The following is a 21,648-nucleotide window of genomic DNA, read 5'->3' as shown; positions in this document are numbered from 1 at the left end:
CTCACGGTGTAAAGCGACACATGTCTGAGGGATATATCGCGCAAGGGTAGTGCGTCGCGAACGGAGCCCCTGGGAGTTGGGCGCTCCCAAGCGTAAATAGCTCGCCATTAATAGTAGGAGATCCAAAGAAGCCTGGTAGAGCTCTGAACTGGCCTCTTTGAGAAAGAGAGTCAGGGCCTTATTCGGAAGAACAAAAACTTGGGGTGTTTGGAAACCTACCATGAGGCTCTTGCACTGTACAACCGCAACCACAACCTTTCGTGCTAAAGAAACTCTGCACTGACATTGATAGAGTGCAGGGTTGTTCACATTTACATTTTATTATAAAGTATAAGTGTATTGACAGTTTATATGTTTCTGTATTCAATTATTGTAAATTTACTGTAAATGATATGAGGTTGAGTGGTAGAGAGGGCTTTACAGCCCTAACTCTGTCTCTCTATTAAAGGCAACTTTCATTTCATTTTGATCAAGGCTTCAGAAGCTATTGGTAAAACTCGCATCTCGCCACTTGGTGTTCTTAATGACGATCAAGGTAGATGTTACTGAACTGGAGGGAGTTCTAAAAGTTATGATGGGAACACACTTTCCGGACTGTATCCTTTATGACGTTGATCAACCAGCCAGCTGTAGAGGGAGACCTGCAGAGAGCACAACTCAATCACAATGGAGTTCGGTGTGTCGTGTACTAACCTTCAGAAGGATTTAGTGGGTGATTACCTCGTTTAGTTCTTATAAAGCTCCTGGGGGAGACGGAGTGAGGCCGGTTTGCTTGCAGCGGGAGTTGGTATATTCTCCTTCTCCAGCCATACAGGCTGTTCACGGCCTATGTGGTCCTCGGGTACATTCCTCTGTCCCGTAAAGTGTCCAGGGTGGTGTTTTAACAAAGTAGGGATGTCTAGCCTGAATCGGCCTAAGTACTTCAGGATCTTTCTTCACAAAACCATGGAGTAGGGTTGCGAGGTTTGCATGGGAGGGTTCTCTCTTGGAGCGCCCTCTATATCCCAATCAGCTTGCTTACACTCCAGGAAGTTCACGTGACTCAGCCCTGCATCAATTGGATGCAGGATTAAAAAGGCACTAGCAGCAAAAGAAGTAACCATAGGTGTATTTCTGGAAGAAGCTTTTGACAATGCTGGCACTCAGGCGATTGTCAATGCAGTCTCGAGACGTGGTATTGATTGTCAAATATGTGACTGCATAAGGGCCCTACTCACAAAATAGGGTAGTTACCATCACTATAATGGAAGCAAGTATCAGTGCAAGGACTACGAGGGTTTGTCACCAGGATGACGTCCGTTCTCCCATTCTGTGGAAGTTGGATGCCACCGACCTGCTCGTATCTTTGAACAGCAGTGGTATCTTTGCTCAGCCAGAATCTATTTTTTATTTAAAAATTGCAATTGTAGTATTAGGATGGCAAAATAAAGAGATTTGGAATAAAAAATATCAAATACCACAACAAAAGTGTCGCACAAGGCCAGTGACAAAAAAGTTCACAAGAAAGATTTAATATATCCTCTCTTTGTATTTATCATGTAATTCTTTTACAGTAGTTTAACCACTTGATGCACATAAAAATTGTACTAGATACTTAACAAGAATTTATATTTCAACTACATAGATATATTGAGGCCAGCCTACCTGTAAATAAGAATTACTTATTCGTGCTTGATTAATGATGACTTTGGACTTTGTTGTTTGTTCTTGTTCTTAGTTGTTTTCGTTCTCGTTTTTATCTCGTTATCAACTCTTAGTCAAACAAAGCAGTCATATTTTCAAAGCAAACTCATGATTGTCAAGTCAGCGAAATATTTAACCAATGAAATGATGAGGCTTTGTTAAAAAGTTGATAAATAAGTCAAAAGCACAATTATTGTTGGTTAGTAGCAAGTTTGGTTGCGTTGGCGTTTCATATAATTATTGTGTAATATAAACATCATTTTGGACTTTAATTGTAAATACATATTATGATAACTAAAATGTAAATACTTTAAAAGCAAATACAGTTTTACTAGTGACGTTTAATACTAACATTCTAAAATGCCTTCAATGGGAAGAACTGTGGCATATCTCTGGTGCTTGTTAATATTTGGAGTATGTGGTATTCTCTCTTCTCAAGGTAGGTCTGGACATAATAGAAATATAATGTAAATTTTCCTATGTGTTTGAATTTACTTAATATGAAATATGAAGGAAAGTTAGAGATAAGAAAGAAGACCCTCTGTGTTTTGGTCTATTACCTATTGAACTGATATGACACTTAAGCATATTAACCTATTTTAAATGGTTATAATTTTAGTAAACAATATTACATGTATTTTTTAAAAACAATCACAAACACAACTAAAATGCCCTATTTATACGACTGGAAAACAAAGTTCTAATAATATTTAGGCTAGTTCTTGTGCTCTTTGATAATTGTACCGAAATGGGTAACCTAGTGCATAGGCTATAATACCAGCTGGATTTAAGAACTGGGTTGTCAGCTGAAAAGATTTTAAATTTGAAGTTAGCCTGGTATGATTGGTAATTTCATTTATATATGAAATTAACAATTGGAAAAGCAAAATACGAGTTTTACATTATTAACATACTGTAGTCACCTTCCTTAACAAAACAATGGTAACATTTTACTTTAGCCACTTCACGATATTTTTTGTTTTTTCATAAAATGCTAAAGAATCAAATTACAAATACGTCAGAAAACAAATATCATAAATGTTTTTATCTCATAAAAGGTATTTAAGTACGGCAGTTGAGTGGACAGACAGTCATGCCTCTGGCCATTAACATGGGCTACGGCAGCACGGCGCTGCCCTGCACTGATGGCATGAAATGAAAAACATCCCTCAAGATCAGTACCTATCAGTAAGTTAAAATATAAATTTTAAAAAGGCTGATCACCAATGCTTGAAAGCTGATAATATTACAAACTCATCCAGCCATATTATTTTACGTAGCAGGGCAGTGGCCATTACTATAGAAGTACACAAAGAAATTAAATTCTTACTACAAAGTCAAAGAAAAGAACGCCTTTTCTGTGATTTTGACACAATATTAGTAGTGTACTAAGTGTCTTATTTGTTAAAATGACTATGTTGGCTAAACCAATCATGAAAAGTAATTCCGAGATGCCCAAAGAAGTTGTGCAATAGCAAATAGGACCGAAATAAGAATGAATAAATTTCACCATGGTGGTAGAAATTGTGGCCAAAATGTGATGACAAACAGAAAAACTGTTAAATTTCATATTAGAGATGTGGCCTCAAAAGGTGTATGATGAAATTATATACAATGATAAACCTTTGAACACTTTTGATATATTTTTTTTAATTTCATACGATGTACATTTCAAATTTTATGAATTCATCTTCAGGTACATGTTTAGGTTAAGGTAAATTATGATAATAAATAATTGAAACATGATTGATGTATTATCGAAGAATTACACAAAGAAAGAAAATAAGAAGAAAGAGATATCAAATACATTCAAACAGACTGTGGTTCAAGAGCTACCTCAGCAATAGGACACAGATTGTGGAAATTACTTACACTACACACAACACGGTCAAAAAAGTAAAATCTGAACCACTACCAGTAAGCAGAGGAGTGCCGCAAGGCTCTGTTCTTGGACCCGTCTTGTATATCCTTCTGACTAGCGACTTTCCAGAATACCTTCAAAACCATTGTGAAATGGTAATGTACGCCGATGATACAGCCCTTATTGTAGCAAAAAAAAACAAAGATCAACTAGACATTGACTCCTTTGTAGCTTTTAATATGGCTAAACAATATTGCAACCTAAATGATTTGGTTTTAAATGAATCAAAAACCCAACAACTAATTTTTACAGCTACTCAAAATAACTATCATGGTCTCCCAGAAGTAACTACAATAGAATTCGGAAAATATTTAGGACTCACCTTGGACCGAAATTTATCTTGGGAACCACACATCAACCAGCTCTGTCAAAAACTAAATAGCAGTCTTTACGCAATAAGGAGAATTGCACAAATCAGCAACACTGATGTAGCTATGACAGCATACTACTCGTTGTTTGAATCTCACTTGAGATACGGCCTGATAGCCTGGGGAGGCACGACAATCTCAAATCTCCAAAGGGTACTGGTTCTACAAAAAAGGACAATTAGAGCTCTAAAAGGACTAGGACCACTTGACACATGCCGAACAGCCTTCAAAGAACTGAGAATTCTGACTGTAGTAGGACTCTACATCCAAGAGACAATCCTCTATACAATCAAATCAGGACAAGCAAGGACTGGAGACGGACACTCCTATAACACCAGACACAGGAGCAACTTTCTCCTAAATCAACATCATCTCAGCTTATTTGAGAGGAAACCTTCTTATCGAGGAGCAATGTTCTTCAACATTCTACCTGAATTCCTAAGAAGACTGCCAGAAAAGAACTTCAAAGCCTCCTTGAGAAACTGGCTACTGGAGCGACCAATTTACACAATCCAAGAATTTGTTCAATGTAGAACACACAATTTTTGACAAACACTAACTCATACACCAATTGTAACATAAACATGACTTTTGCCCTGTTCTCCAAGAATATGTGCAATAAAGAATATTCTATTCTATTCTATTCTAGACTACCTTGGTAAACATTGCCACAAAATTAACAAATCATTTTATAAACAAGTATATCAATTGGCTTTCAAAACTTTTAACAACCTCGGACTTATAATCAAAAACAAAGGCAATTCAACAAACTAAAATCAAAATTTAACAATAGTGAAATATACAAATTAAATTGCAATGATTGTCAATCCCAGTATATTAGACAAACCGGCAGATCTTTCAAAATTAGATTTAATGAACATATAAAAGCATTGAAGACATCATCAAATTCAAAATATGCAGACCATTTAAATAACACCGGCCATACATACACAAACGTCAAAAAAAATCTTAAAATTTTACACACATGCAAAATAAGTCACCTATTGTCAACTTTAGAACATTTTGAAATTTAGAAAAGTGCCAAAATTAATCGTAATGTATATATATTATTAAATGACAAAGATTTTCTAAAAAAAAATGTATTATTCAATAGACTTTTAAACAATATACATTGATCACATATAAAATTAAATACAACAAATTTAGCCACCAAGGTAGTAGTTCAAACATATGACAATCTGGTTTCAATTATTTATTATCATAATTTACCTTAACCTAAACATGTACCTGAAGATGAATTAATACAATTTGAAATGTACATTGTACGAAATAAAAAAAATATATCAAAAGTGTTCAAAGGTTTATTATTGTATATAATATTAAATTTCCTTCGAATGCATTAGGTAGACTTATTTTTCCCGCTCATTCATTGCCCTTTTCTCACGTTAGGGTTGATAACCCTGTTATCCTCTCCTCTTATACCTGCCTCTCCGTAGCTTGTTATCCTCCCCCACCTAGGAACCCCGATTCCTCATGGTCCCGTAAATCAATGGACTATTTCAGATTTAACTTGAAGTTAAAAACGTTAATAATTCTTGTGCACTATATGGTTTGTTAGCACCTAAAATTTCTGGAAATTAAAAGTATACTGTTTAAGAAATTGTTAAAAGTAGATTATTATAGATAATGTGGCTGAAGTAAACATTCAGTTATACAAATTTAATGTAACTACAAAATGAAATTTCAAATTTTATAAAGCATCGTTATTTATGATGTCCACCCCTATAATTATTTTCCGAAGTATAACAAACAGAAATCATTTGTACATAATTCATTTCTCCTATGCACCCATTCCAATAGGTAGTTTTTAGATGTAATTGTGTTAAGCGAAAAATTGGTTATCCGAAATGGCTGCCCCCTCTATTTCAGTTAACCAGGGTTATACTGTACTTTCTAGAACCACAAACTAAAGGTAACATTGTGTTGTACCTGGGTTCAGTGTCCGCAGTTATATATGAATTTATAAAGTTTACACTAGGCCTAAATGTAGGGATTTATTTAGTTGGGAGTGAAAATATCATGTTTATACTTTGTAAACATGGTTTTAGTAAATAACTATGTTTAGTGTAAAAATCCAATTAATAATATTCAACAAAAACTAATATGAAAGATTTATTTTTGAGAGCAGTTCTTTAATTGCTATATGTAGGCTATACAGAAAAGTACATATGTGTATGAATACAGGTATTATCATTTGTTTTACTGGATTTTACACTGAAATGGGCCAAGAAAATAACAAACAGAAAATTAAATGAAAGTCGATGCTAAAGCTGTTTTGACAAATAAATTTATTACTTAACCCTTTCACGCCATTCTATTTTCAATATTTTCTTATGAAAAGGGCTAAGGCAATTTTGAAGCATTGTGCAAGGGTATATATAACCTAGTCAAAATTTGTGTTCCACAAGGCATGCACAATCGTAGGGTTATCTGCAAAATTGGTGTATGTAAACATGGTTTTAGTAAATAACAATGTTTAGTGTAAGATTGTAGAATGGCAGTGCCTGGAAGTGTTACGCATTTTTCAACAGGAAGGGTTTTCCCAGTTGTACCCCTTACCTGCTTAGGAACATTTCTACCGGTCCCTGCGTCTTGAATCTAAGACAGGTACTCAGAGTGTGGAATGATCCCTATTCTAAGAAGGTCGAAGCAACGTAGGGTCAGCGTCCTAAAGAATTTTTCAAAGATGTGTGTTTATTCGTAGCTTTTTCCTGAAGAGTCTGTACGGGGTCTTCGTCATCGTATTTCTCCGTATTTGTGTCTTCTTCACAATGCTCAAAATCAGCATCCAAGACGGACTCATTCCCTTGTTTATAAAAGTAACATTCACTAGAACGTTCTTCCAACCGCCAACAAATGGTAGTAATGCTAGCAAGCATAGTGTATTCCCAATTCTTCTATGAAATAGGTGAAACGATTTGGTGGTTTCTGAAATTAGTCTATTTCGATGACCACCCAGAGGCTGATGAGACACTTGCTGGTATTTCCAATGCAATTGTGACACTGGTGAGACAGTGACCTCTTGGTAAAGTTAGTGTATTCATAATAATATATCATAGCTGGAAAGAGAAATAAAGGGCTACTGGATACATTGTTTTGGTTGGTTGTTATAGAAATAGTGAAAAGCTATGTGGAATATTTTGTGTTTTGAACTTATTCAAGTGGAACACACTTTGCACCTTAGTATGGGAGTAAGTTTTTGCCAGTAATGTAGTACTAATGATTAATTTAATTGCTATCATCCTGAATATGCTTACTTGTTTTCTATTAAACACCGTTAGAGTACAGTTATTCATTGCTGGGATCATAGTTAGGGCAATGATAGTAATGGTTTAGTGAAAATACGGATAGTGGAAAACACTTAATTTTTTTTATTACCCTAATAAAAATAACCTCAATCTATGATATTAATGATATAATTTGTGTTAACATCACAAGATTAGTCAAGTAGGCCTAGTTGAGTGGAACACACTTATAACATAATGTATGATAAAGCAAATAGAACACTGACGGTTGAGTGGTAGAGAGGGCTTGATAGCTCTACTCCAAACTCCATCTATTAAATCAAAGCATTTTAGTTCATATTGTGAAGAACACTAGATATACTGTGACAGCAAGTGACTCACAGACATAACAAGAATCAAGATGTTTATTGTCATCCCACATATACAATGTATTGACAGTGTCAAAGGCGTACCTTTGTCTGTAGAAATACAATAAACCTACAGACTACAAAGCACATAACTCCTAGGCTTATGCTTACATACTAGATTGCATACGGTAAAGTACAGGTCAGAAGTCTAAAAACATAAATTGTCCATACTACAACGTAACATTTCATCAACAGAGTAAAAAGCCTTTTCTTTGAGCCATTTTAAACATAACTGTCTTAAAATGTTTACAGGAAATGTCTCTAACAATCAATGGTAATTTATTGAACAGCTTTTTGCCAGTAAAAAGATATGTACGCTGGGTTTTACTTAGCCTAACATGTTTTAAATCAATTAGATCTCTATTTCTAGTATTATAATCATGAGTTAGGCCTCTCACATTAAATACATCAAGATTCTCTTTTACATACATAAGGCTTTGTAGAACAAAGATACAAGGAAGTGTAAGTCCTTTCCACTTTCTACAAAGACAGGCTTACATGAATCAGTAGGCTTTTTATTAAAAATAATGTGTAAAGCTTTCTTTTGGCACAGAAAGACATCAGCAGCATAACTAAAAATTCCCCCAGAGAAGGGTACCATACTGAAGGTAACGAGGGAGAAGGAGTGTTTGCACATTAACTGAAGATCAATGCTTAACTACCCAATAACGATTGTACATATTCATCTTTCATTAATATGGAGTTTCACTGCAAAGTTTAATGAACATGATGTCACTGTAACTTATTAATATTTTATTTTTATTTTGTCATCGTACACTGAAGGTCAATAGACACTTACAGTTTCTAGAGTGACGATTAAAACATATTTTATTCTACAATCCTATTTTTCATGTATTAAATATTAAGTAGTACTTTGTGTAAAAGGCCTTAACAGTATTCATGTTTGTGTTAAAAAGTATCAATTACTCTGTCTTGTTTAACAAATACAGTTTTCAGTTTATTCAAAGGTGGTATAAACAATTGGCATATTGTGCATAGACAATTATGATTGTATAGTGTTGCTGTAATGAGTCACAATAGTGCATACAAGGCTCTGAATAGGAGTCTGTGTGGTTTTGATATCTTGTAACAAATGACTCAATGAGTGATAAAACATGATTCATAAAGAGAATGATAAGCTAAAACATATTGTTTATATTATTCTTAAAACATTTAAAGAAAGGATAAAACTTAATAAATTTAGCAAAGAATTATTGGTTACACCAAATAGCTAGTATTCAGTACATTTTGTATAACTATTGTTTTTTTTTTTTTTTTTGGTGATTTGACTTAAAATTTTCAACGGACACCAATTTGTTATTAAAGAAAATAGCACAATTATTTTTTTTTTTATTTTCCTCTTATTCAAACCTATGTGCCAAATTTGATTTCTTTAGCTTTAATAGTTTTAGAGATAATAATGTGTTGATAAAAAATATGAAATGGCGGCTAGCGGCTAAACAAAGTGGAAATTGGAAAACTAGGTTTTCTTCATTTTTTGCTTAGAATCACACACAAAATTTGAAAATAAATAACCAGCCCAACTTTTTTTTGTTACACCCTGTATATTTTTAAAGGTGTAAATACACCTTTATTAGTTTATTTACATTCTATTCCAAATATAACTTAAAACTAAATTACTCCTATCATTTTAAAATTGTTAAATGTGTAGATAATTTTTTTGGAATTAGTTTAGTGTGCAGTCTATTTCTTTTTAAGATTTCCAAATAAATTCAATTGCAGAATATTTGAGTGTTTTCAACAATTATTTGTCATATTTTCAATGTATCCTAAAAAATGAAAAGGTATTGTTATATTATGAAATAAAAAGTAAAACTGTTTACGGTTTTATTACTGTATACGATAAAAAATACAGAACTACCTAGGGGAATAATAACTTAACTCCAAATATTCTTCATAATTTTACCTCTCATCATTTTCTTTTATTACATAACAGTATTGGTGTATGGGTAAATATTAATGCTAAAACAAGTAACTATTAAAATTCTATATTTTTAAACAATGAATTTAGTGAAAATATCTAATTGGGTCAGTAACTAGAGTTGGATGGAACTTATATAATAGTATACTAATATAAGCTTTAATCTAGTAAAACTGATAAAATTTTTATTTTAGTCCTTTGTGTATTTTAAATATTCAAAAACCATCTCTGTTAAAATCAATCATGTTGAACAAGATGTTGTGTGCTGTATGTTCTCATTTTAGGCAAATTTTGGTCTCTTTTAATACGGTTTGTTTCCTAGTTACAAAATGTGTTTGCTTGCTAGTCTACTGATATGTTATCTTAATTGTAAATTTCTTCCTTACCGATGTAAGTTAGTAGGAGGAAATCACCTTGGATACTAATTATTGCATGTCATTAACGAGGGGTAGTCCCAGGGAATAATGGCACCAGTGCTGACTTAATTTGTGCAGATTAGCACTTGAATGTACCCATTAATGAACTCTGTGTGACGTCATGTTAATGAAAATCTCAAACTTACATTTTCCCAGCTACTTTGAATTGTTTTTACATTTAGCGTTTTTATTTGTATTTTCTCATTGCAAATTCCAAGACGAGCACTTATAATGGTAGGCAGGTACAGGATTTTTCCTACAGTTATTTTTTCTGCTTGTAGTTATCATAGAGACTAAAAAAAAAGTAAAAACTCTGAGGAAACATATGTATATTATTCCAAAAAGTGTCCTATTTTTGTATTTTTTACATAAGAACCGTATAATTTTTATCAATGAATAACTTTATGAAAAGTCTTCACTTTTCTTCTTTATTGGGTCATCTTCATGAGGCTACTGTAGTTCAGTACATTTTCATAAGTCGTCATAGAAAATATTAACAGTAAAATCTCATAGTATAATAGTAATTGCAATTTTGAATCTTTATAAAATAGGCAGTTTATTTCATAATCTACAACTCAATCTTAATAAAGTTTGATGATTTTTTTTCAAGTAAAATAAGTCATTTCTATGAGTACTTTAACATTTGTAATAGCATTTGAAAATTTTGATTTTGTAATGAATAAGGGGGAAATACTAGGTGTCTTTAAATTATGTAGTGAAAATACTAATTATATACGACTCTTTTGAAATACCTATACATACATCTATTTAGACAAATGTGAAGTAAATACAGGAATTGTATTAGTACAGTACTGAATTTGAGTATTAGTTATTTTAAATGCTTTAGAAATGAGATTATTTTTAATTAAAAAAAAATCATGATGACAATTTATTTATTTTAAAACTACATCTGTTTTTTTAATATAAATTTATTTAAGTGAAAAATATTTTTTTTTAAATTCTTGTTTTGTAATGGTAGGTTGTGGAATACTGATCTAAAATAGCTTTATTTATAGATTTAAAACCAGTTTGATATCTTGTAAACCAAGTGGCTAAAATAAACATGGTTGATGTATGCATTATTTAATCTTGTTAACCCAAGCCGTTAAAGTAGTTTACAACTAATCTATGCTTATATGAAAGGTTTTGTACTTCAGTTGGGTGCAAGTAGGGCTTCTTGGTAGTTCTCTTTGAATTATTGTTTCTAATTCCCTTAAAATAAAATAATACTTTTCTTAAACCCATATTTTAAAAATATATATGTTTAGCTCTCACTACTTTCAATAATTATTTAGGTTGAGAAGGTTTAACGTGATTTGTGTTCCAGATGAACGTCGCTGTGACAACAAAATAACAATAGACTTCAAACAGTGCCATAGAAATGAAACTTGCATCGAATTGGACAGTGAGCATTCCGTGTGCAGATGCAGCAGGAACTATCAGAGGATACAGGATGGTACTTGTCAGCCGGTGTCACCAGACTCAGTTCCTTCACCTCCAAGTCACGTAGTGACACCCTCAGATTCTGGTGGATTCGGTGAGTTTAGTATATCTCATTTCCCAAAAACATCGCTTTTACACTGTTTGAAAATGCATAATATTCCACCTGAAATAGTACACAAAGAGATTAAGATAAGATTAACCCTTTCCACTCGGATTTTTTTTCACTAGTCTGCCCCCTCAGCTCGTATTTATTTTAGCATATTTTCAGTAAAAACCCATTTTTAGCAAACTGGAAGTCAATAAAGTATATACATTATTATATTGTATAATAATTTTATTTTATTTCTAATTTATATTTTAGAGATATAAAATTTGATACTTACACTAATAAGTTTTATATTTTAGCATGATATGGTATCGTTCAAAACACTCTGCAGGATGAAGACCAGGATTTTTTGAACAGGTTTTACAATAGTAAAGTGTTTCCTTTCTTCCTCCTGGCACCTTTCTATTGCTACAAACAGCAAATTCTTTAGTTTTTTTTTGTTGGATGAGCTGCAAGAAAGTGAGGTTGTTTGTTTAGCTTTTCTTCTTTTTCTACTGATGAAGGACGACCCCGCTTCAAACTCATAGGGTTACGGACATGGCCTACAAGTTCAGTGATAAGGATTTCTCTGAAATTCCTGTGTTGAATTGTTTTTTCTCCATGGTTTTGTTTATTCGTGTTGAACAAGAGAAAGCTATTTACTATTGCCACTTCCAACATCCAGAAAAATAGCTTTCTCCACTACTTCAGAGATTTACGGGGAAATTTGTAGGAAGCAATATAGTGGTCTGCTTGGTCCAAGCTACCCATATATTTGTTATACTGACAGATAACTGTTGGCTTTTGTATGTTTATTTGATTATCCTTGCCTTAATTAAGTAATTCAGCAATAACTTCTGAATCAGAAAGAAAAGGGGTACTTGGTAACGACATATCGAGTCACTAACGCAAACGCCTTTAAAAATTGGTTAGGAAACGTGACTACAATGACAAAGCAAAATAAATCAGCAGCTGACCAATTGTAGTTCAGCTGTAATTTATTAGTTCCTGAGAATGCCGTGCGATCGCAGCACCAATCGGAAACATCGTAGGCCGGCTAAAAATAAAGTAAAGCTGACGTCACTGCAATGTCGGATGGCGTCCGACATACGAGCAGAACGGCAAAATAGCAATGTCGGACAACGTCCGACATACGAGCGGAAAGGGTTAAGGAAGTATTAGTTGACTGGGTGATGAACTATCATTTTACATAAATGATAAATTTTACCATTAGGAATACAATAATAACCCAAAGAAACACCAAAATAGGCAATAAACTCTCCCGTTACACATTTTAGGGACTGAAATCTGACCTCTTCTTCAGATTTCAAATATTAGAACATAAGTAGAAGAGTGCATAAATGTATACATGAGAGGACAACACTAGAAGAAGGTATATTACAGTTCTGAAACGTTATGTTCCTGACTTTTATTGTAGCACTTAATGGTAGCAGATGTCTGTAATCCTTTTATGATCCATTTCCATTACTGAACATCAATCAAAGAACTTTAGGTGTAGTGCAAGATGAATAATTCAAACTTCAAGGGACTAGATATAAATTTCAAACTATCCACAAAATTAAAATTAGGCGTCATAAAAATAATAATTTTGTTCCATATCTATGTAACAAAAAACCTTAATGTTAGAAACATACTTACAACTCTTTATGCTACGTATGTATTGCACTGTATTAATATATTGTAGCAAAAATGATAAAATCTTGTCAATAAGAAAATGTAGCATGTACACATTGACAGTTGTATCACAACAGTGATGAATAAAAAAAGACATTGTGATGAGCGGTTACGTTTTGGAAATATAAGGGGATGGGACACTGACCTTGACAATTTAGAATCACCTGTATTTCTAAATTCGTGGAAATACAATAGGTGTGGGTCGGCTCTTTGTTCTAAACATCATCATGTGACTCACTCTTCTCAGTATAGACACAGCCTGTGCAGTACCCATAGAGGTATTGTCAAATAAAATATAAAACTATGCTTTTTAATGCTGTCTCATCAATTTCTAGGAATTATAGCTCAAAAATAATGTACAATAGACATTTTGCAGTGACCAAAACTAATTTTGAATTGGCCACCCTATTTTAACATTATACATAATACAAATGTCAATAGACCAAAGGAACGTACTGAATTGTTAAAGCCTCTTCACACAGAGACCAAATTATCTCAAATTTTAGTTGTGTTAGCAATGTTTTGATACACATTGTGAACTGGAAAGCTTTTAAGATAGTCATGACAACGGCCACGTAAGCCTAAGAACTAAAATATTTAAATTGTTACATTTTCCGTGATCTTGGGCTCCTAACTCTGTTCTACAGTATGGTTCGGTGAATGAAAGCCAAGGAGGTTTACAGTTAGAGTGTGCTGGGTATGCTACTAGAGATAGGACTGCTATTAAATTAATCAGAAACTAATAATGAATTATAAACAAAACTTGTTTTCAAAATCAAAGAGAATTTTACAGTGCCACATAAAAAAATAAAAATTGTATTAAATAAATTTTAATTCAAGTAAAAAAATAAAACTTATAATAAACATACTTGAGAGTTTCCAGCGTCCAGGTGCTACTTGGTCCATGCTATACAACTGCTGCACTGTACACATCCATTCTGCCAACAACCAAGGTTTCTAGCATGGAAATACCTGAGCTTAACGGAGTATAACTGATGTCGCTTCCGTTTGCCGGTGAACCACACAATGGCCGGACACTACCGCTCTACTCCGTCTGCCGCTGCTGATCGACTCAGTGGTTTCTACTTATTGAATCAACTGGCAGTTCTACCTCCAACTGTCCCAACTAATTCCATCACAAACTAATCCATCTCCTTACGAGCAGTCTCCATGATTCTGAAAGTCCATGTTATCACTCTGTTGATAATGATCTACATCATTAGTTCTTTCCCCCAACCTACTATCCAGATGTCACCACTGTCGTTTCATTAGTAAACCTTATCTCCCACGTATCTCACTCTTTGGTTGATGGCATAAAGGGCTGTGTACACCACCACCTCAGCTACTATTTAATACCTGGACATCCACAAAACAAGATAATATCCTACAAGTGCCAGGTTAAGCAAGTTGAGCCATCTTATCAACTGGCATTGTTGTTTGGCTGGACTGGAAATAGATAACATGGAATGTAGGTAGCTTGATCATCTTCTCCTTTGATCCAAAACATAACTGCAGTGAGGACTGGAATATTAATCTTAAAATTGAAATGAATAAAACTGGATATTGTAAATTAAGTAAACAGGCCTACTCGTTTATAATGAAAACTGATGAACTGGTTAGTTCGATACTAAAATAACTCACTATTATTTAAAGTGAAGTAATACAGCTCAATTTAATGAAAACTATGACGCCGATTGAACGTAGGTGTCATCCTGTCAGTATTATTCCCCTAATGAATATGAGAAATGGGGCTCAAAAGATAGTGCTAATGTGACTTCACTCCTACAATCAGCTCTGTTTGTTTCAGGGTTTAAGTTACTATTGTGGCTGGCAGTGCCAGTGCTGTTGGCCGGACTGATTGGTGTAATTGTGTACACTGGGAGGCAGAAGATGTGGCTCAACAGGTTGTACCGAATGCGAGTTCGCTCCTACAACAATGTTTTGGTTAGTAGTCAAGATGAAGATGACCCTCCGATAGCATGAGGATCTACATTAGTTAATTACTCTAGTTCAATTTTTTAACTAATTTTCTCTAGGTCACTTTTATCACCTTTGACTTCAGTTCAGAGTTGTGTCAAGTGTTTAAAGCCAAAGTTGAATGCTGCATCAGTTTAACAAGAAGCTTTTTTAACTAGTCAAATGCAACATTCACCTTGAAATGTGTAGTATTATGTTTCAGTTATTTCACCTTCTTTGATTTTGTAATCATTGAGTAATTTGCATTACAGAAGCCACTATATTACACTGTATATTTCTGAGAGGTGTAAACCACCTTACATCATTCAAAAATAATTTCGTAAAAGATATACCAATAGTAAAAATACACTTGTGAAACTTAAAACATTGTTACAAAACACATGGTTACATAACTGTTTCCACTCACTATCAAAGTATTCAACATGTTATGAAAAAAGGACCAAGTTACCACAATTTAGAATGGATGAAGATCAATCATGGTTCAAGTAAATCAAGGACATGTTGTAAATTAAAGTTAAAAATTTGTGATAATCATGAATTCACTGCAATATATGCCATGATAAGTATTTATTTGCTTAAAAATTATTGAATCAAACAAGTTATTATAAGTGTGATTGCAAATACATTTGTATTTATTACTTCAATATGAACACTAGAATATTGATTAGTTAAGTTAAATCCAACTCAGACTTGCAGAGGATTAAATTTTGTGATTGACTACTTAAGGTTTAAGTTTCATTTTCTCGAACATCTCTCCGCATGGCTTGTATTTCTCTTTCAAGCCGTTCTTAGAAATATCAACTCAAATGTTCGGAGAAGGATCAGATTAATATTGGGTTTTATTGGTACACAAAATATAAATGGTTTATATCCAATAAGTACACAACAACCAAAAGTAATTAATTTTCTTTCAAGATTAATTAAATTCACAAAGATTTCTGGAAACAAATACAACCACACCTGCCATACAATCAAGGTCATATTGTTCAGTTTGGCCGATGGCATGATTTTGGAATAGTTAAATTCTGTTTTATAACAACCATTTGTAAAATAACTGACATGAGTATTAGCTGGAAACAATACACCACAAGTGTATCGGTACTTATCAGTATCAAATTAACCGTTAAAATATCTAAAGGTGAATTGAAAATTGTGAAATTTACATAGACTGGTATTTGGGGATATCTTTGATTTGTCTTTTGTTTGTTGTGTTGATCTTTGTGTGGACTTTGGAATGTGGTTATGGAATTATATGGTATTAATTGGCTAATATTGTTCCAAGGGGTTTTACAATTTGTTTATATATTTTGATTAAGAGCATAAACACTTTAAAAAAGAGAAATATATATGCAAGTCCTTGATTGAAAAATTAAGGTTGGTAACTTGGCTTAATTTTGTTCTGTTTAATTTTGCTATTTAGGTTCTAAGATCATGATAGGAAAGTAAATTTAAAAAAATATTCCCCTTATTCGAATCTTAACAAACTAAAAGTAAAATTTAAAATTTCAAATGTATTCCCCTCTCATCTTAGCCTTGTAATTTTGGTGTATGATAAAATCCTTGCTACTTTTGCAATCCGGCAATGAGGCTAGCTTTAGTGGATACCATCAAGTGAGTGGATTTATGAAATGCTAAAACTATCTTAATTTGCTGTTACACGATTACGATTTCATTTCTCTCAGAATTATAATGGAACAGCATTTAGTCAATAATAAGGAACAAATTATTACTGAAATTCAGTGATGCTCTTACAGGCTCTTTTGTACATTTATTATACAAGTTTGAAAATGTGTCATTAACCAAGTAAATATTGTCTTTAGTTTTATTACAATCAGTGGACCATGTTGATTTTTTTCTCTACTAGTTAGTATAGAGATTTTATGTGTTAAGCTAAGATGGTTTATTTAAATAACAGTTGTGTTTCATAGTGTAAGTAAATGAATGTTACTTACAGACACGTTACCTGTACATTAGCCTCAAGCCTCACAAATGTGTTACTTATCCACAGCCCTATAGCCTTACAGATATGTTACCTGCCCACAAATTTCTATCCTTACAGACATGTTACATGTCCACTAACCTCTAGCCTTACAGACATAACGTAGCTGTAGTAGGAAGGATTGATTCAATGTGAATGTTGAGTTTAGATCTAGTTCACCTTTGTCTTAGAGACGAACATAGCTCCATATTTTAGGAGTCATGTCTGTGACAGCTTCAGATTCCAGACGCTGAACTAAGGGAAAGGTGAACTGGAGCTAAAGTCAACATTCACACTTACTGACATGTTACCTCTTTGCTGGTCTATTCTTACAGACGTGTTACCTGCCTACTAACCTCCAGCCTTACAGATATGTTATCTCTCTGCTAGCCTAGCCTCTGTCCTTACAGACATCTTACCTGCCCATGAACCTCTAGCCTTCCAGATATATTACCTCTCTGCTAGCCTCTATCCTTTCAGACATGTTACCTGCCTACTTACCTCCAGCCTTACAGATATGTTATCTCTCTGCTAGCCTAGCCTCTGTCCTTACAGACATCTTACCTGCCCATGAACCTCTAGCCTTCGAGATATATTACCTCTCTGCTAGCCTCTATCCTTTCAGACATGTTACCTGCCTACTTACCTCCAGCCTTACAGATATGTTATCTCTCTGCTAGCCTAGCCTCTATCCTTACAGATACCTGCCCACAAACCTCTAGCCTTACAGACATGCTAAATGTCCATCAGCCTCTAGCCTTAGCGCAGACAATCTGACATGCGTGAACCGTGTCGTGTCACTAAGCTTGTCATGTCACATTGATTAGCTAATCTATGAGTGCTTCATGTGTGTTCGTGTAATTTTCTTAAATGTTTTTTGCTTATCTAGAATTATTTAATATTAAGTAAAATTAATTTAACTCTTTAAGAGTGTTTTCCCAACTGGACCAATCCATTCAATTTCGATCTACAGAATATTTTCATAGTATTAGAGATTCTGTGTATTGTCAATTACCTTTTGTTTAAATTATAAAACTGCTACAGAATAAAACAGAGTACAGTGGTTAGAAATCTCCCTTATTTGAACATGGCAGAATGTCTGTTCCGAGTAGATCCACATTAATGTGATCCTAATTGTATGACCTTGGGTCTCTCACCACTATTGCCTAAATATACAACTTTATGTTTCGATTGATTTGGAACACAATCAATTATGGTTCACTAACATTAATTAACGATATTCTATAATAATTTTTATTCAAAAATCTAAAGCTGGTCAGCTCCTATCTTTCCTTAATCCTGGAATTGACATTAATATTTCTCAATTGAAAAGAATGTTTGTCAATTGATAGCCTACAAATCATAAATCATGCAACAATGGCAATACACCTAGAGTCCCGAAAGTTGCCAATTAAATTTGGTGTGAATAAGTATTAATTGAATTGATAAATTAGAAAAACACTTTTGTTGCGTAAAAATATTCTACTTTATTGCTGTATAACGAAAATTTAGGGCCTAAATGATGATTTTCGCAGGAATTGTTTCAACTGGTTGTTTAATAGTGGTGGTGACCCATCCACTGTTTATGGCAGAATCTGATTTTTCAGTGTTCGACCATGTAAATGTTTGTTACATGCACTTGTAATCGCCAAAAATATGGTTTGTCTGTAACCACTTTTTTCAGGAAAACCCATGCAGAAGACAGAGGCTCCTTGCATGTATCGAGCTCTAACTTTTTGTAAAACGCACAGAATATTAGCAATCGGAGAATTAATTGTTATTTATTTCACACTAAAATAACACAACAGTTACAACAGATAATAGTTGCAGGGTTCCCTTTCATTGTTCAAAAACATTTTGGTCAAAAGAATTAGGCATTTTGGTACCGTTTCCACTGTTTTCTTAGATCTGTTATCAAACTTCTTGTCTAAAGAACAGCAGAATTATAATTCTCTTAAATAAAATACATAATGGTAAATCAAATTATGTATGTTCAAAACGTGTTTGGAACTGAATTAATTTTAATTTTAAGTTATCAAGGTGCAGCATTACCGATGGTGCAGCATAAGTTTCTAGTATTGGGCATTTGCCAGTTTCAGGGTTCATTATATGTGACATTTCACCTTTGGATGTAATGTGTATTTGGGTGCTCATTTACTACTCTTCTCTGTGGAATTTGAATATGGTTTTGTAATAGATTTTATCTGATAAGTGATTTGTTGTTTTATAAAACAGAATATTACCTTACAACAGTTATTGACTGATGGATTTCAGGCATTGCTATCTATGTAGCAGACAAACTAGTTTCACAGTGGTAGTTGAAGTTGTATTTGAATTTGTGATTGCTTCAGGGAATCTATTCACTTCTTTATCATATTAGATTTTGTATTATTTTTTAAAATTTTGTAAATAAACAGATTATGTTTTAATGATCAAGTAAATTCCAGTTGTTTTTGTATATTTTCACTTCCTTCAACTATTACAAATTATTTTGGTTGATAAAATTATTCATCTGCTATGAAATAAGTTTGTATTATTTTCAAAAATTGTCATTACACAACTGCCCTGACAGTAAGAATTGAAGCACTATATAAAATTTTCTTTAGTTTTTCTGTTAGTTTGTAAGTTTCAAATGGGTTTATGTATAATTAAAGTAATGTACAGTACTGCATGAAACATGAAATTCGAGATCTGAACTGTCAGTTTTCTGTCTATTTTACAGAAGAATCCGACCATACAAAACACGTTTGCAATTCCTCGTCAGAGAATTTTTAGAGTAAACTGTTTCTGTATTTGAACAGTACTTTTTTTGTTAATGCTTAAGAGTTTTTTTATATTTACTAATAGAAATTAGGTTGATTTATGGTTTAACAGTGATCAATGGCAACAAAGTAATATATATTTCACTGTATAAACTTTATTGTTATTGTTGGTGGTATTTGCTTGCTGTTTATGAAATTTTGACAAGGGCGATTAGAAAATTTTCAAATTTAGTTTGAAACTTTTTATTGCTTTGGCAGAATATTGGGAAAATATATTTTTTCCTATAATGTTATAAATACATGATATTAATTCTAGAATTTATCGCAAATAAATGAATAACGTTACAGTAGGCTGCCTATAAAATGTGTCTATTCTACTTAAATTTTTAAAAGATTAAGGGTTAAATTTAACACATGAGGTAATAACTGGGACTAATTGATTTTATGGAGGGGAATGGTAATCAAGACATCATGATGTATCTCGCATCATTTATCTCTGACCAGATCTTGATCTATTCCTGGAAACATTTTAAACTTATAGACTATTACTTTTACATAATTTTAAAGTATTTAAGATGTTTTTTACTCAGTACTTCATTTACTTGTGTAAAACCAAAAATATGTTAATGCATGTACATTTGTTACAGTATTTAGGGATCAGAACCACTTCTTCCCTCCCTTTGATTTTGCACATGATTATAACGTAAATAAACTTAGTAAGAAAAATAACAGAATGACATTTTCTAATCATAACACTTCTAAAGCTATAATGTCATGTATGTATTGCTTGTTATATTTATCTGTATGTTGTGTATAAATGATTTGTTGAGTGAATGGGTAAATCTTCAATATTGAAATAGTTCAGTTAATCTTACATTGTACTTTAATATATCATCTTATATCCTTCATTATAGTGATAACCAGAGTTAATTTGATTATAACTTAGGTTGTAAAATTTGTGATATTACTTTTAAATGTTTTAATTAGCTTATGTAAAGGTACGAATCATCTATGTTATTAAAACTATGTTTGATTTCAGAGCACAAGGCCTGTGTAGATTAAGGCTTTCGCGTAAGAATAACTTAAATATTGTGGAAATTTATGGTAAAGAATCGCCAACAGATAAGTGTACCTAATGTGATCACCTGCAAACAGAACTGATCCGACAGGGAACTAGTTCCTGAGGAGTATCATTTTTATGTAAAAAAGTGACTGATGATATGTATATTGGTTTGATGTTATTCATATTGTTTTTATTTTAAATATGTTTTAACTAAAATAAACATGTTAAAAACTAAAATAAGGCTTTGTTTTATTCTTGGCTATCACATAAAGTATAAAGTCTTAAATAGATTTTGTTGACACAAATCTTCATGTACAGACACATGCTATGTACTGTTGTACTGGAGCTGATATCTCAAAGGCAGTGACAGTGAGCCTGCCCACATGTGTTACTAATTGTTAACTTTTGTAAATAGTATGTTGTGTATAGACTTGACTGAATAAGTATAACTGGCATAGACTACTTACTAGTGGCCTACTTTCTGTGTGAGGGAACATCATTTATTTTGACATCACGTCTGAAGCAAATTAAAAAAATGTGGTGAGTCTTTTATTTTTTTATGTAAATTGAAGTAATGTAAGTTTAATTAATTTCACAAAAATATGTACTATGAATGATTTTGAAAACTGTTTTCTCTCATTT

The 21,648-nt window shown here is 32.9% G+C and overlaps 1 protein-coding gene across 1 annotated transcript; it reads left to right on the top strand.

Moving 5' to 3' along the window:
- The first annotated feature begins 1,716 nt into the window (after positions 1 to 1,716).
- On the top strand, positions 1,717 to 21,243 carry LOC124369890. The gene is made up of 4 exons (XM_046828034.1): positions 1,717 to 2,122; positions 11,331 to 11,540; positions 15,034 to 15,170; positions 20,983 to 21,243. Exons 1-4 carry the CDS (start codon positions 2,044 to 2,046, stop codon positions 20,998 to 21,000), a joined length of 444 nt encoding a protein of 147 aa, XP_046683990.1. The 5' UTR covers positions 1,717 to 2,043; the 3' UTR covers positions 21,001 to 21,243.
- The last annotated feature ends 405 nt before the right edge of the window (positions 21,244 to 21,648 follow it).

This window comes from Homalodisca vitripennis, chromosome X (genome assembly GCF_021130785.1).
Source record: "Homalodisca vitripennis isolate AUS2020 chromosome X, UT_GWSS_2.1, whole genome shotgun sequence".
Lineage (NCBI taxonomy): Eukaryota > Metazoa > Arthropoda > Insecta > Hemiptera > Cicadellidae > Homalodisca > Homalodisca vitripennis.
The sequence above is the reverse complement of the archived record's forward strand: the minus strand, read 5'-3'. Positions and strand labels throughout refer to the sequence as shown.